Source organism: Chiloscyllium plagiosum, unplaced genomic scaffold (assembly GCF_037043375.1).
Source record: "Chiloscyllium plagiosum isolate Xiang-an unplaced genomic scaffold, Cpla_swu_hap1 HiC_scaffold_29, whole genome shotgun sequence".
In the NCBI taxonomy this organism is placed as follows: domain Eukaryota; kingdom Metazoa; phylum Chordata; class Chondrichthyes; order Orectolobiformes; family Hemiscylliidae; genus Chiloscyllium; species Chiloscyllium plagiosum.
Window position 1 is genome coordinate 43593409 of NW_028270167.1, and position 16922 is coordinate 43610330.

The 16922-nt window shown below is 42.0% G+C and overlaps 1 protein-coding gene across 1 annotated transcript in view; it reads left to right on the forward strand.

Moving 5' to 3' along the window:
- The window catches only part of tespa1 (thymocyte expressed, positive selection associated 1), a 100946-nt gene that overhangs the window by 17217 nt on the left and 66807 nt on the right, over positions 1-16922 (forward strand). Inside the window, exon 3 of the mRNA XM_043676970.2 lies at positions 5504-5546. Within this exon, the coding sequence (XP_043532905.1) occupies positions 5504-5546 (43 nt within the window). The remainder of the gene's footprint in view (positions 1-5503; positions 5547-16922) is intronic.

Here is a 16922-nt window from a genome sequence, read left to right on the forward strand (position 1 = left end):
TTGAGCGTAGCATTTGTGACTACACGTACGTACGCATGGAAACAAGAGTTTCACCACTAGGAATAAACTGAAACCAGAAATATTGATAACAAGTCATAACAAATTATACATGTAGCAGGATGAGAGAATGTACTTGCCAGGTTGTTGCGAATTTGATGAGAAAAGACAAAAGTGTTTGGTGTTGGGAAAAGTCACTAAAATAGACTATAGTAGTGAATGGTTGCATGCTTAGAGTCAGTGCTGAAAATGTGTTGCTGGAAAAGTGCAGCAGGTCAGGCAGCATCCAAGGAGCAGGAGAATCAACGTTTCGGGCATGAGCCCTTCTTCAGGAATGAGGAAAGTGTGCTAAGATAAAAGGTAGGAAGGAGGGACTTGGGGGATGGGCGTTAGAAATGCGATAGGTGGAAGGTGGTTAAGGTGAGGGTGATAGGCCGGAGTGGGGGTGGGGGCGGAGAGGTCAGGAAGAAGATTGCAGGTTAGGAAGGTGGTGCTGAGTTCGAGGGTTAGGACTGAGACAAGGTGGGGGGAGGGGAAATGAGGAAACTGAAGAAATCTGAGTTCATCCTTTGTGATTGAAGGGTTCCTAGGCGGAATATGAGGCGTTCATCCTCCAGCCGTCGTGTTGCTATGGTCTGGCAATGGAGGAGTCCAATGACCTGCATGTCCTTGGTGGAGTGGGAGGGGAAGTTGAAGTGTTGAGCCACGGGGTGGTTGGGTTGGTTGGTCCGGGTGTCCCAGAGGTATTCTCTGAAATGTTCCGCAAGTAGGCGGCCTGTCTCCCCAATATAGAGGAGGCCACATCGGATGCAGCGGATGCAATAAATGATGTGTGTGGAGGTGCAGGTGAATTTGTGGTGGATATGGAAGGATCCCTTGGGGCCTTGGAGAGAAGTAAGGGGGGAGGTGTGGGCGCAAGTTTTGCATTTCTTGCGGTTGCAGGGGAAGGTGCCAGGAGTGGAGGTTGGGTTGGTGTGGGGTGTGGATCTGACGAGGGAGTCACAGAGGGAGTGGTCTTTTCGGAACGCTGATAGGGGAGGGGAGGGAAATATATCCCTGGTGATGGGATCCGTTTGGAGGTGGCAGAAATGACGATGGATGATACGATGTATATGGAGGTTGGTGGGGTGGTAGGTGAGGACCAGTGGGGTTCTGTCCTGGTGGCGATTGGAGGGGTGGGGCTCAAGGGTAGAGGAGCATGAAGTGGAGGAGATGCGGTGGAGAGCATCGTTGATCACGTCTGGGGAAATTGCGGTCTTTGAAGAAGGAGGCCATCTGGGTTGTTCGGTATTGGAACTGGTCCTCCTGGGAGCAGATGCGGCGGAGACGAAGGAATTGGGAATATGGGATGGTGTTTTCACAGGGGGCAGGGTGGGAGGAGGTGTAGTCTAGGTAGCTGTGGGAGTCGGTCGGTTTATAGTAAATGTCCGTGTTGATTCGGTCGCCCGAGATAGAAATGGAGAGGTCTCGGAAGGGGAGGGAGGAGTCTGAGACAGTCAAGGTAAATTTGAGGTCGGGGTGGAAGGTGTTGGTAAAGTGGATGAATTTGTCAAGGGCATGTTTATGGTATGTTACTATACTAGAACAATTAATTAAATAAAGGTTACTATATCTGCTACTCTGTTACGTTTTCAAATAGAGTTAAATTATCCCTTTTGTTATTTTGTTTTATTTGAGCTATTATGGGCAGAACGGTGGCTCAGCGGTTAGCACCTCACAGAGCCAGGGACGCGGGTTTTGATTCCAGCCTCGGGTGACTGTCTGTGTAGAGTTTGCACATATTCCCTATGCCTATGTGGGTTTCCTCCGGGTGCTCTGGTTTCCTCCCACAATCCAAAGATGTGCAGATGAGGTGAATTGGCCATGCTAAATTACCCATAGTGTTCAGAGATGTGTAGATTAGGTACTTTAGTCAGGGGTAAATATAGGGTTGGGGAATGGGTCTGGATGGGTTATTCTTTGGAGGGTCAATAGACAATAGACAATAGGTGCAGGAGTAGGCTATTCAACCCTTCGAGCCTGCACCGCCATTCAATATAATCATGGCTGATCATTCCTAATCAGTATCCTGTTCCTGCCTTATCTCCATAACCCTTGATTCCACTATCTTTGAGAGCTCTATCTGACTCTTTCTTAAATGAATCCAGAGAGTGGGCCTCCACTGCTCTCTGGGGCAGAGCATTCCACACAGCCACCACTCTCTGGGTGAAGAAGTTTCTCCTGAGCTCTGTCCTAAATGGTCTACCCCGTATTTTTAAGCTGTGTCCTCTGGTTCGGCACTCACCCATCAGTGGAAATATGTTTCCTACTGCCAGAGTGTCCAATCCTTTCATAATCTTATACGTCTCAATCAGATCCCCTCTCAATCTTCGAAACTCAAGGGTATACAAGCCCAGTCGCTTCAGTCTTTCAGTGTAAGGTAATCCTGCCATTCCAGGAATTGACCTCGTGAACCTACGCTGCACTCCCTCAATAGCCAGAATGTCTTTTCTCAAATTTGGAGACCAGAACTGCACACAGTACTCCAGGTGTGATCTCACCAGGGCCCTGTACAGCTGCAGAAGCACCTCTTTGCTTCTATACTCAATTCCTCTTGTTATGAAGGCCAGCATGCTATTAGCCTTCTTCACTACCTGCTGTACCTGCATGCTTGCCTTCATTGACTGGTGTACAAGAACACCCAGATCTCTCTGTACTGCCCCTTTACATAAATTGAATCCATTGAGGTAGTAGTCTGCCTTCCTGTTCTTGCTACCAAAGTGGATAACCATACATTTATCCACATTAAACTGCATCTGCCATGCATCTGCCCACTCACCTAACTTGTCCAGGTCACCCTGTAATCTCCTAACATCCTCATCCCATTTCACCCTGCCACCCAGCTTTGTATCATCAGCAAATTTGCTAATGTTATTGCTGATACCATCTTCTATATCATTAACATATATTGTAAAAAGCTGCGGTCCCAGCACGGATCCCTGCGGTACCTCACTGGTCACTGCCTGCCATTCCGAAATGGAGCCGTTTATCACTATCCTTGGTTTCCTATTAGCCAACCAATTTTCAATCCAATCTAGTACTTTGCCCCCAATACCATGCGCCCTAATTTTACTCATTAACCTCCTATGTGGGACTTTATCAAAAGCTTTCTGAAAGTCCAGGTACACTACATCCATTGGATTTCCCTCGTCCAACTTCATAGTTACATCCTCAAAAAATTCAAGAAGATTAGTCAAGCATGATTTCCCCTTCATAAATCCATGCTGACTCTGTCCTATCCTGTTACTACTATCCAGATGTGCAGTAATTTCATCCTTTATAATAGACTCCAGCATCTTTCCCACCACTGGGGTCAGACTAACTGGTCTATAATTTCCTGCTTTCTCTCGCCCACCTTTCTTAAAAAGTGGTATAACATTAGCCACCCTCCAATCCTCAGGAACCGACCCTGAATCTATTGAACTCTGGAAAATAATCACCAACGCATCCACGATTTCCCGAGCCACCTCCTTCAGTACCCTGGGATGCAGACCATCAGGCCCCGGAGACTTATCAACCTTCAGACCTAACAGTCTCTCCAACACCAAATCCTGGCAAATATAAATTCCCTTAAGTTCAGGTCCTTCAGCCACTGTTACCTCAGGGAGATTGCTTGTGTCTTCCCCAGTGAACACAGATCTGAAGTACCCATTTAATTCCTCTGCCATTTCTTTTGTTCCTAGTAATATATTCCCCTGTTTCTGTCTTCAAGGGCCCAATTTTTGTCCTAACCATTTTTTTGCCTTGCACATACCTATCCTCCTTAATATTCTTGGCCAGTTTACCTTCGTACCTCATTTTTCCTCTGCATATTTCCTTCTTAGTAATCCTCTGTTGCTCTTTAAAAGCTTCCCAGTCCTCAGTTTTCCCACTTATCTTAGCTATGTTATACTTTTTCTCTTTTAACTTTATATGTTTCTTTACTTGCCTCGTCAGCCATGGCCACCCATGCCTCCTCCTGGGATCTTTCTTCCTTTTAGGAATGAACTGATCCTGCAACTTCTGCATTATACACAGAAATATCCACCATTGCTCCTCCACGGTCATCCCTGCTAAGGTATTGCACCATTGAACTTTGGCCAGCTCCTCCCTCATAGCTCCATAGTTCCCTTTATTCAACTGAAGTACTGTCACTTCCAACTGTACCCTCTCCCTCTCAAATTGCAGATTGAAGCTTATTGTATTATGGTCACTACTTCCCAATGGCTCCTTCACTTCGAGGTCTCTGGCCAATTCTGGTTCGTTACACAATACCAGATCCAGAATTGCCTTCTCCCTGGTCGGCTCCAGCACCAGCTGCTCTAAGAATCCATCTCTGAGGCACTCCACAAAGTCTCTTTCTTGAGGCCCAATACCATCCTGATTCTCCCAGTCTGCCTGCATGTTAAAATCCCCCATAACAACTGTAGTGACATCTTTGCGACAGACCAATTTCAGTTCCTGATTTAACTTACATCCGACATCCAGACTACTGTTTGGGGGCCTGTAGATGACTCCCAAGAGGGTCATTTTACTCTTAGTATTTCGAAGCTCTATCCACACTGACTCTACATCCCCTGACTCTCGGTCCCCCCGCGCAAGGGACTGAATATCGTCCCTTACCAACAAGGCCACCCCACCCCCTCTGTCCTTACGATAGCACGTGTATCCTTGAATATTCATTTCCCAGGCCCTGTCCACTTGAAGCCACGTCTCAGTTATCCCCACAATATCGTATCTGCCAATTTCCAAAAGAGCCTCAAGCTCATCCATCTTATGTTTAATGCTTCATGCATTCATGTATAGTATTTTTAATTTGTTACTGCTCTCACCCTTCCCATCAACCCTTATTTCACTCAACCTTACAGCATGATGCCTTTCCGAGTTTTCTGCCTCATTGATACAGTTGTCTTTCTTGACTTCTCTTGTTCTAACTTTCCCTGTTTCCTTTTTAAACATCCAGCTTGTCCCCTCCCCCCCGCTACTTAGTCAGTATGGACTTGTTAGGCCAAAGGGCCTGCTTCCACACTGCAGGGATTCTAATTTTAATTACAGTGTGAATTGCTTCTGGAATACAATACCTCACATTTACTTTTAAAATAAGAAAAAGCTATATATATTTTGAGGAGGCCTGGTCTAGACCACAACAGCCAGGTGAATCATTCTGCCAGAGATTCTTTCCACTGCATGCATCTTGCCCTCATTTCCTCTTGTAATACATTTCCAGGAATTTTGTTTTTTCACTCATCACTATGAGAGTAACACTTTCATCCAAAACCAATTGCTTTTGCTTTATTTTCAGGATCCTATATTCCTTCTCTCATCATCAGGTCAGTTGCCTCGCACTTCATTCAGTCAGGTAGTGATGTTTAGATTTGCATAGCTGGGCCAGATTGAACCATCAGGAATGGGAGTGAGTGAGTTTTTGTTGCACTGTGTTCTCACTATCTCTCTCTGATTGTTATGTATTTCTTGTTTGTTTCCACAGGAGATTCTGTTGACAAAATAAAAAGTTGGCTGGAAGATTGTGGGTAAGATGTTGTCTGAATTCTGAAACGTTTGCAACAAAAACTTCCAGCTCGGCGAACAGAACCACAACAACGAGCACCCGAGCTACAAATCTTCGCACAAACTTTGAATCTTGTAATAAATTTTCTCATTCGTGGAACTATTCTTCTTAAATCTTCTTTGAATTCTGTAAAGGACTTTCACATTCTTCCTAAAGTATGTTGATTGGAAGTAAACACAAAACTGCTGTCCATGACCCTCATGATTTTATAAACCTCTATAAAGGTCACACCTCAGCCTCTGATGCTCCAAGGAAAATAGCCTCTCCCTATGGTTCAAACCTTCCAGCCCTGCCAACATCCTTGCTTATCTTTTCTGAACCCTTCAAATTTCACAACATCAGTCCTATAGCAGGGAGACCAGCCTATCACTTTCAAAGATTAATACCACTGAAGTCCAAGATCACTCTTATTGAACTGTGTCATTAGGTTTAGTTGCCTCCCCCGAACATTCTGCCAAAATACATCACCTCAAACTTCTTATTTTAGATCCAAGACCTCTTGCATGAACATTCTGCTGGCCTATGTCTTGTTACAATGAATTTGCAACATACTTCTTGTTTGCCACAGCTCCAAGTTTGGTATCATTGTAAAAAATTGCACATTTCTTCTATATTCCAAAAGTCAAGTTATTTATAAATAGAAGAAAATAGCAGTGCTAATACAGAACATTGGAGATACCAATGTGGACTTTCCTCCAAGCTGAACAATACCACATCTTGTTGTTTTCTATTCTAAAGTCAACTTTAAAAAAAAATTTAGGTTGTCATTAATCCTTCTATTCCAAGCCTTACTTTTCTAAAACAATCTTCATTGCTAAAATCCAGTATAAAAATCAATGCATTCCCTTCATCAAGTTTCACTGGTTTCCTTCATCAAAAGGTTTAATCATGTTTCTCAATTGTGATTAGAATTTTACAAATCCACATGGGACTACATTATTTCACTCAAAACTCTCAAAGTGCTGGTGATGTTATTTTTGATTACTTCAGAAGCAGAAACTTCTTTATTATTGTTAAACAGGCTGAATTTGCAATGTATTGCAGATGTAAAACATGGAAATGATGATTGAAAGATAAAGTAACTTGCTGTTGAGACAAGTTGGAAAGGCTTCGTGGATGCAATTCCCACTCAGCTCTATCAGTGATAAATGGGAATTTTGAGCCCAGAGTAATGGTCTGAACTCAACATTGTCTGATAATTTAGTTTATTTATCTATTATTTATTTAATTCCTGAGAAATCCACTTATTTGTAGAAAATAGTAAGTTAATAAATAATGTAAGATCGAGCAAGCCCAGGTCTTATGATGCTTCTTAATGTCTTTTTAATAACATCTGCAAAAAGCATGATTTTTGAATTTAAAAATAATGATTGACAAACTGTAGTGTTTAGGATAGCCAGATGGATTTCATAAAATATGAGTTCTCAGATTGGGCCTGTTAAGCTTGTCCAATAGGTGAGTCCTGGCTGGCAGATATAAACAGAAGTGTCAGGTATTCTACTCACCCTCAGAGCGAGCTCTAAGCTAACTGTCATGGATATGCATGTATAAATAAAGCATGACTTGGTGGTGGGATATTGAAGTTATTTCACAAACAAACAGAACATTTTAGGAACCAGTCATTCTCTAATATCAGATTTCAGTCTGCATCTCACAACATAGAACAGAAAACATGCCCTTTGGCCCATCATGTCCATGCTGACCATGATGCCATTCTAATAATAGTTTTGGAAGTCCACCTGCTTGCAAACATAGTCCCCAGCTGACTTGCTATGTCTGACTTCTGGTGGATAACCCAAAATGCTCATTGGAACCCCCCAGAAGTCTCAGCACATTTATTCCATGGGAGTAATGCATGAAGCTAAGTCTTATGAAGGGCAATTTCCCTGCTCCCTGGATCGCCTGAAAATGTGCCATAGTCTTATTGAGACATACAACATAGAAACAAGCCCTTTAGCCTCCATCTCTTTGTTGACCAGCAAACATTAAATACACTAATCCCATTTACTTACATTTGGTCTATTGCCTACAATACTCTAGCATTTTAAGTGCTCTTCCAGATATTTCTTAAATATTAAGAGTACAGCTCCCTCCTCCACCATCCTCTTGACAGCATGTTGCATTACTCTACCACTGTCCGGGTGAAAAAACCTTTCCTCAGATGTCCTGTAAATCACTTTCCTCAGCTTTAAATTTTATCCTCTGATCTTAGGTATGTCTGTCAGGGGGAAAAGATTTTTGTTCTGATCAATGAAGACAAGAGTGCCAAATATCTTTTTCACCACCTTGTGACTCCACTTTCAAGGGACTATGCACCTGCACTCCTCAGTCTTTTCATTTGCAACACTCCCAGTGACCTACGAGTCCTGCCCTGGTTTGTCTAACCAAAGTGCAACACCTTCTATTTATCTAAATTAAACCCTATCTGCAATTCCTGAGTCTATTGGCCCATCTGATCAAAGTCCCATTGTACTCTGAAATAATCTTCTTCATTCTCCATTACACCACCTATTTTGGTGTCACCTGTAAACTTACTGAGCATGCCTCTTATATTCACATCCAAATCACTTATATAAATGATAAAAAGCATTATTAAATAAAAATAAATTAACTTTAAAGAAGTATTTTAAGTGTCTCCTTCACAGGCCCTGCAATCTCCTCCTTTGCCTCCAAACTTAGCCTCGGATACACCTCCACAAGCACTGGAGATTTATGCACCTTTATGCCTGCAAGAGCATCTAATATCTCCTCTTTATTAATCTTAACATGTTCTAGAAGCTCACCAGCCTAACTGAAATCTTCAGCCGCAATGCTTACAAAAAGAAAAATATTCAATTTTGACCACACCCATGCTCCCTGTATAGTTTGCTCTTTTAGTCTCTAATAGAACATAGAACAATACAGCGCAGAACAGGCCCTTCGGCCCTTGATGACCTGTGAGCTATTCTCGGCTCGTCCCCCTACACTATTCCAAAATCATCCATGTGCTTACCTAAGGATTGTTTAAATCTTCCTAATGTGGCAGAGTTGACTACCTTAGCAGGTAGGACATTCCATGCCCTTACCACTCTCTAAATAGTTCCCAGTCTCTTGGTAATGCCCCTTCTCTTAATATACTTACATGAAGTCTTGGGATTTTCCTCCATCCTATCTGTCAAGCAATTACCCACACTCTCCATAATTTTGAAGGCCTTCCCCTGATTTTTAATATGTTATTCTGATATATACTTCCTTCTTCTTAATAAAACTCTCACTATCTCTAGACATACAGGGTCCCCTTGCCCTTCACCCTTAGATGAACATCTGGCCCTGAATTCACACTAAACTACAGAGGCCAGTATCCTGTCACCGCATCTCCCTTTATTTGCATGTGCATAGTACAGGGACTCTGACGAACCATCTCAGAGCTATTCCATACAGTGAGAAGACTCTTTGAATCTCCTGTTTCTTTTTTTATTAAACAGTATAAAATACAGTTAACAATAAACAGAAATCAGCAGTTCACAAAAAAACCCACTATATTCAGGGGAAAGGGCAGCAAAGCCAAACCCCAAAACCCACAGTTCAACCAGTTTTCAGGGAGATGAGGACAAACCTCAAATCCCACTTCCATTCATTACAAAAATAACAGTAACAAACACAGGTAAGACAGTGCAATCAAAAGAGAAACAGTGCATAGAACACAGACTCAATATAGCTTTAAAAAAAAGACATCGAACACCTGTCCACACCACATACTAATCAGATCATCCAGGCTAGCTTTCCTGCAGGACAGTCATTGGCCTTCCTGTCTCTGGCCACCCTACATACTAACTGACCCTCCCCAGGCCCATTTTCCTCCAGAACTGATCATCGAGTAGCCAGCTCTCAGTCATCCCGTGTACTGACCAGACTACCTCCGGTCGCTTTCCTACGAGCCAGCTATTGGCATTCCAGTTACTGGTCACCCTGCATACTGACTAGCCCTCCCCAGCTTGCTTAGCTCCAGCAATCGCCTGTTTTTTTTTAAGCACCCATGGTGTGTGTGTATACGTGTGAGACACAGTGAAAGACACAAAGTGCATGAATCTTTATTCAATTTCCACCACCAGGAAGATAGGAAAACACCCGGGTGGCCAGTGACAAACACTGCCCTTCACATCAAAGGGCAGTGCTGTGTGATCAAAACAGTGAAGGGGAGGGAGGGACTAAATCAAAATAGAGTTGGAGGGAGAAATAATGCACTCCACTCCCTGCGGCGCCCACCTCTCCCTGAACAACTCCAGGGTGTTGGTTGACACCGCGTGCTCCTTCTCCAAGGACACCCGGGCCTTAACGACCCCCTCCACGGCCCGCTGCCTGGACCTGTTTCGCCTGTTTTATATCTATCAGTGAGGTCTCCCTGATTGGCCCAGATTAACAGCCCAAAACAAGATTGTATACTCAATGAAACGCACCTGGCCAACCATGCTCCAATCCCAACAACTACTTTTAAAAGATTCCCACTTTCCAAATTCAGACTTACCTGCAAGTAACTGTGTTGCCAGGTCCTAGCTAATGATATTGAAATTGATATTGTACTTCACCTCTGCACTATCCTTATCCCTTACCATAATGGCTTTGAAACGTATAGGTCTCTGTCCTGAAAATGCTTACCCATTGAAAGTGCAGCCACTTGACCGGCTTCATTTTCTGGGATTAGACCTCCCATTGCCCCATCTCTTGTAGGTCTATCTGCACACTGGCATGAGTAGCTTTCCTCGGTACACTTTAAAAATTCCACCTTGCTCAAATCTTTCACTGCTGAAAATGTGTTGCTGGAAAAGCGCAGCAGGTCAGGCAGCATCCAAGGAGCAGAAGAATCGACATTTCGGGCATGAGCCCTTCTTCAGGAATATTCAGTAAAGCATTTGATATGGTTCTCCATGGTAGGCTATTGCAGAAATCGGAGGCATGGGATTGAGGGTGATTTAGCAGTTTGAATCAGGCAAATTGGTTAGCTGAAAGAAGACAGAGGTTGACGGAAAATGTTCATCCTGGAATTCAGTTACTAGTGGTACAAAAATCTGTTTTGGGTCTACTGCTGTTTGTCATTTTTATAAATGACCTGGATGAGTAAATGCCTTACTGAAATCCATATATACCACATCAACCGTTGTACCCCCTTCCACCTGTTTGGTCACCTTCTCAAAGAACTCAAAGTTTGTGAGGCACGACCTACGCTTCACAAAACTGTGTTGACTATCTCTAATCAAGTTATTCCTTTCTAGATGATTAGAAATCTCTTATAACTTTTAACTTTTCCCAACACTTTACTCACAACCTGGATGAGGGCAAAAAAGGATGGGTTAGCAAATTTATAGATGATGCTAAGGTCAGTAGAATTGTGGATAATGCTGAATTATGTTGTAGATTACAGAGGGACATAGATAAGCTGCAGAGCTGGGAAATGGAGCTTAATGCAGAAAAGTGTGATATGATTCTTCCTGAGGAAACCCATGCAGACATAGGGAGAATGCACAAACTCTACACAGACTGTTACCCAGGGCCAGAATTGAACCTGGGTCCCTGGCACTGTGTGATAGCAGTGCTAACCACTGAGCTGTTAATAAGCCATACAATGTGTTAGCTTTTATTAGTAGAGGGACTGAGTTTCAGAACCATGAGGTCGTGCTGAAGCTGTGCAAAACTCTGGTGCTGCTGCACTTGGAGCACTGTATTGCATACAGTTCTGGTCACTGCATTATAGGAAGGATGTGGAAGCCTTGGTAAGGGTTCAGAGGAGATTTACTAGGATGTTGCCTTGTATGGAGGGAAGGTCTGTCAAGGAAGGGCTGAGGGACTTGATGCTATTTTTATTAGAGAGAACAAGATTAGAAGCTGACTTAATTGAGACATATAAGATAATCAGAGGGTTAGATAAGGTGGACAGTGACAGCCTCTTTACTCAAATGGTAATGGTTAGCACGAGGGGACATAGCTTTAAATTGAGGGGTGATAAATATTGGACAGATGTCAGAGGTTTCTTTACTCAGAGGATTGTAGGGGTATGGAACACACTGCCAGCATCTGGCCCTGAGGGCTTGTCTACCTTAATGCAATTTAAGATACTCAAAACTTCCTCCTTCAATATGCTGACATTCTTTAGATTTGGAAATGCCAGTGTTGGACTGATTTGACCTCTTGGATTATAACCTGGTGTTGTGTGATTTTTAACTTTTACATTCTCTAGAATATTCACATATTCATCCCTGACCTCGTCTTCAGTGATGTCCTTCTCTTCGGTGAACACCGATACAAATTACTCATTAAGGATCTCTCCCACTTTCTGTGGTTCCTTTCATAACTTCCATCCTTTGCCCTTGATTGAGCCTACTCTTTCCCCTGCTACCTCTTTCTTCTAATATATGCATAAAAAGTCTTAGGATTCTCCTTGATCCACTTCAGTAAAAAAAATTCATGACACCTTTCTAATACTGTGTTTAAGATCCTTCCTTATTTCTCGATATTCCTCAAGGACTTGGTCAACTTGAAGCTGTCTTGATTTATCATATGCTTCCTTTTTCCTTTTGACTAAGCTTACGATTTCCCTTGTCTTACATGGTTCCTGAATCCTACCATTCCTATCCTTCAGTTTTGCAGGGGCATGCTTGCCCTGCACTTTAATCAACTGATACTTAAAAGCCTCCCACATACCACACATATATTTGCCCTCAAGTAACTGCTTTCAATCCAAATTACACAGGTGCTAGGAGAAAGTGAGGACTGCAGATGCTGGAGATTAGAGTCGAGAGTAACAGCCAGTCAGACAGCATCCAAGGAGCAGGAGAATCGACATTTTGGGCAAGAGCCCATTATAGAGTTTTGTCTAATTTGAATGAAATTGGCCCTTGCCCAATTCAGTACCCTCATGAGGGTTACTGTTGTCCTTTTCCATGACTAATTGAAATCTTATGGAGTTATGGTCACTGTTACAAAGCGGAGGTTGACCCCCTCCTCTGAGAACTAAAACCAAAACACCAAAGGATCTGTCTTGGGTTCACTGCTGTTTGTCATTTTTATGAACGACCTGGATGAGGGCATAAGGGATGGTTTAGTAAATTTGCAGATGACACTCAGATCAGTGGAATTGTGGATTATGCCGAAGGATGTTGTAGGTTACAGAGGGACATAGATAAGCTGCAGAGCTGGGCTGAAAGGTGGCAAATAGAGTTTAATGCAGAAACGTGTGAGGTGATTCACTTTGGAAGGAGTAACAGAAATACAGAGTACTGGGCGAATGGTAAGACTCTTGGTAGTGCAGATGAGCAAAGAGATTTCGGTGTCCATGTCCAAAGATCCCTCAAAGTTGCCACCCAGAGTGATAGGGCTGTTAAGAAGGCATATGGTGTGTGAGCTTTTATTAGTAGAGGAATCGAGTTTCGGAACCATGAGGTCATGCTGCAGCTGTACAAAACTCTTGTGTGGCCGCACTTGGAATATTGCATGCAGTTCTGGTCACTGCATTATCAAAAGGATGTGGAAGCTTTGGAAAGGGTTCAGAGGAGATTTACTAGGATGTTGCCTGTTGTGGAGGGAAATTCTTATAAGGAAAGGTTGAGGGAGTTTTTTTTTAGATTAGATTACTTTACAGTGTGGAAACAGGCCCTCCGGCCCAACAAGTCCACACCGACCCACCGAAGCACAAACCACCCATACCCCTACATTTACCCTTTACCTAACAGTACGGACAATTTAGCATGGCCAATTCACCTGACCTGCACATCTTTAGACTGTGGGAGGAAACCGGAGCACCCGGAGGAAACCCACGCAGACACGTGGAGAATATGCAAACTCCACACAGTCCGTCGCCTGAGGCGGGAATTGAACCCGGGTCTCTGGCGCTGTGAGGCAGCAGTGCTAACAACTGTGCCACCGTGTCGCCCACTAAACTGTTGAAACTGTTTTTATTAGAGAGAAGATGATTGAAAGGTGACTTAACTGAGACATGCAAGATAACCACTGAATTACTTATCAGTTTCTTCCTGATTGTCCTTTCAATGATGATAAAGGTGTCATCTACATACCAAATCCAGAGTTTGGGTTTGATGGAGGGGAAGGTCGTCCATTCCAAGTACTGCATTACTGCTTCTGTTGTCATTTCTGATATCGGTGACCCCATTGGTGTGCCATTGATTTGCCTGTACACTTGTCAATTGAATGTCAAGTGAGTTTTGAGGCATAGGTCTCATAGTTTTAATATGTTGTTTTTGTTGATGCTGCTGGTGTCATTGGGTATTCTAACTCTTTTGTCCAATAATATGGCAATAGTATTCTTGGCAATGTCTACAGATGTGAAGAGTGTTGTTACATCAGATGAAATCACTATTTCATTCTATTCTACTGTGATGTTTCTGATGATGTTGAGGAACTCTTGGGAGGAGTGAATAGAGTGTTTGGAGTATTCTATTAGGTGTTCCAGTCTTGTTTGCAGCTCCTTAGCTAGCCTGTAAGTAGGTGTCCCTGGGAGTAATAAATAAATAGGTCGATGGGGTGCTCATGTTTTGTGAACCTTGAGTAGTCTGTAGAATTGGGGTGTGTTGGATCTGTCGGGTTTCATCTTTTGCAGATCTATTTTGCTGATGTTTCCTGTACTGTAGTTGCATTAGTGTCATGGTAATCCTGTTCACGAGTCCTGTTGGTAAATAGCAGTAACACAGAGTAGTTTGTTTGCTTTTCCTGGCTCGTACTGGTTAAGTACTACTGTCTACTACTAGTCCAAAGATGTGTAGGTTAAGTGGATTGACTATGTTAAATAGCCACAGTGTCCAGATATGTGCAGGCTATGTATATTGACCATGAGAAATGCAGGATTACAGAGATAGGGAGAGGGGTGATCAGGGTGGGCTGCCCTTCAGAGACTTGATGGGCTGAATGGCCTGCATCCACACTGTAGGGATTCTATATTTTTTCCTTATATGATAATTTATCAAAATCAGTGAAAGTTGATGTAGTACCACAAACAAATGAAAAGGTAGCTGAAACTTTCCTCAAAGGTGAAGTATGACACCATTAATTGAAGCACAAAAAAAAGATTTTATTTTCAATAAATTAGCATAGTTAATGCATACTAAAGTAAAAGCTGAAGGAAATCTGGAGAACTTGAAGAGTCCATTAAGAAAGGAATGATGTGAGAAAATGCTGATGGCGTCCTCACAGACCGTCAGAGGAAGAATGGATGTTAGATAATGATAATACCAGTTATCACAGAGAGATATTTTGAGAAGCACATGAAATTCCCATGTCAAGATGTAGGGATCAGAAAGATTCAGATGTTGATAAAATAGATATTTTAATTGGTCAAAATTGCATAAAGTTGTTGAGCAGCTTTGTAACGCATGCCATATTTATCAAATGTGGGTTAATGTCAATATGTAATTAAACCAGTATCCCTAATTCCAAACTGTTTTTTGAACAACCATTAAGTTATGAACATGTGGGTTGTGTGGGATCAATACATAAATTAAAAGTCAGAAATGATTATGTCTTTCCACTATAGATATGACTACTGATGTTTCAGAAGTTATTCCCTTAAAAACAGTCAGAACTATGGTAGCGGTGGAACAAACTAGTACAGTTTTTCACTCATACTCCACTAACATAAATGCAGCCTATCAAGAACTTTTCAAGATATTTTCAGTTATTTGGGGATTGAATTGAAATTTACTGAATATTGCCAAAGTGTTTTGGAGATGTAATACCAGATTCTCAAAACCATCCTCAAAGCCCCTTGTTATGAATGCCAAATGATTGGTACAAAGGACTAGTTTTTCTCCTATTTGCAATGGGGGTTTTCAAAATGCATGCACTGTCTGCAGCCCATTTAAATTAGCTAGCGGCCATAAAATAACTCGAAAAACTGATTTGAGATAAATTGTTAAGTCAGAGAAATGAATCTTCAATGTTAGAGTATGTGTCCACATTTGAGTAGTTAAACATTCAACAATCAGAAATCTCAAAGCAGGAGTTTTTTTTTGTACTGCTTCCTTTACAAGGTGAGCTTCTAAAAGCAAAATTCAGTGATCACTAGAAAGTAATTAAAATAGCTAGTCCAGTAACATATCTAATTCATATTACTGATCATAGGAAAAAGACTTCATTATGTCAAATGAACATGTTGAAACTGTCATAAAGAATGTAATGAGAATGTACAGGTGTGTCAGTTATAAAGTCTAGTAAAGGGGTATAGAACAAAGAATGACAGCAAAGGAGAAATGGATAATTCCCAAGTGAGCTTCCTGCAATTAGAACATAAACATGGAACGTAGAACAGTACAGCACAGCCCTTGATGTTGAGTCGGCTTTTTATCCTACTTTAAGATCAAACTAACTTATGTACCCTTTATTTTACTATTATCTATGCACCTATTCAAGAGTCGCTTAAATGTCCTGAGTGTATCTGACTCTACTACCACTGCTGGCAGTGCATTCCATGCACTCTCTGACATCTCCCCTAAACCTCCCTCTAATCACCTTAAAATTATGGACCCTTGTGATAGCCATTTCTGTTCTGGGAATTTATTCTATCAATGCCTCTCATTATCTTGCACACCTTGATCTAGTCGCCTCTCACCCTTCTTCACTCCACTGAAAAAAGCCTTAGCTCCCTCAACCTTTTCTCCATAAGACATGCCCTCCAGTTTGATCTTTGAGTGGAGTAAAAGGTTGACACAATATCAAAGGTCAAATGGCCTGTACAGTGTTGTACTGTGCTATGTTCTATGATCTATGTTCTAACAGCAGGAAGTTCACTTCCTCCAGTTTATTAGATTAATAAATTCAGAGATATTAGAGAAATGGTATCTGGAGAAAGATCAACAGGAAGATACAATTAGATTGTTCAAAAAATACAAAGATGTTTGAATGTAAATATATACTTGGGTGTTCCACATTAACTGAACATGACATTGATGTCAGTAATTCAGACACAATAAACCAAACTCTATAACTCTATAACCCAAAGAAACAGCCCAAAGTAGCAAAAAAAAAACTTGATACATATTGGCTATCAATCAATCGGTTGAACTACAGTCATCGGAGTTCTCCTTTGGTATTGGTTCCTGAACCAGATAACTTAGTTGTGTTATGTGTTGACTATAAAAAAATTAGTGCAATCACAAAGGTGGATGTATACCCTATTCTCAGACTAGAAGATTGCATTGAAAGGGTTATTTTATCTAAAAAAAGAAAGGCAAGTACTATTGACAGCAATGATAAAGGAAATTTTCACATTTGTCACAACCGATGAAGGCGACAAAATTGACTATAGACAGGAGGTGGAAGACCTGGAAACATGGTGCACTGAGAACAACCTTGTCTC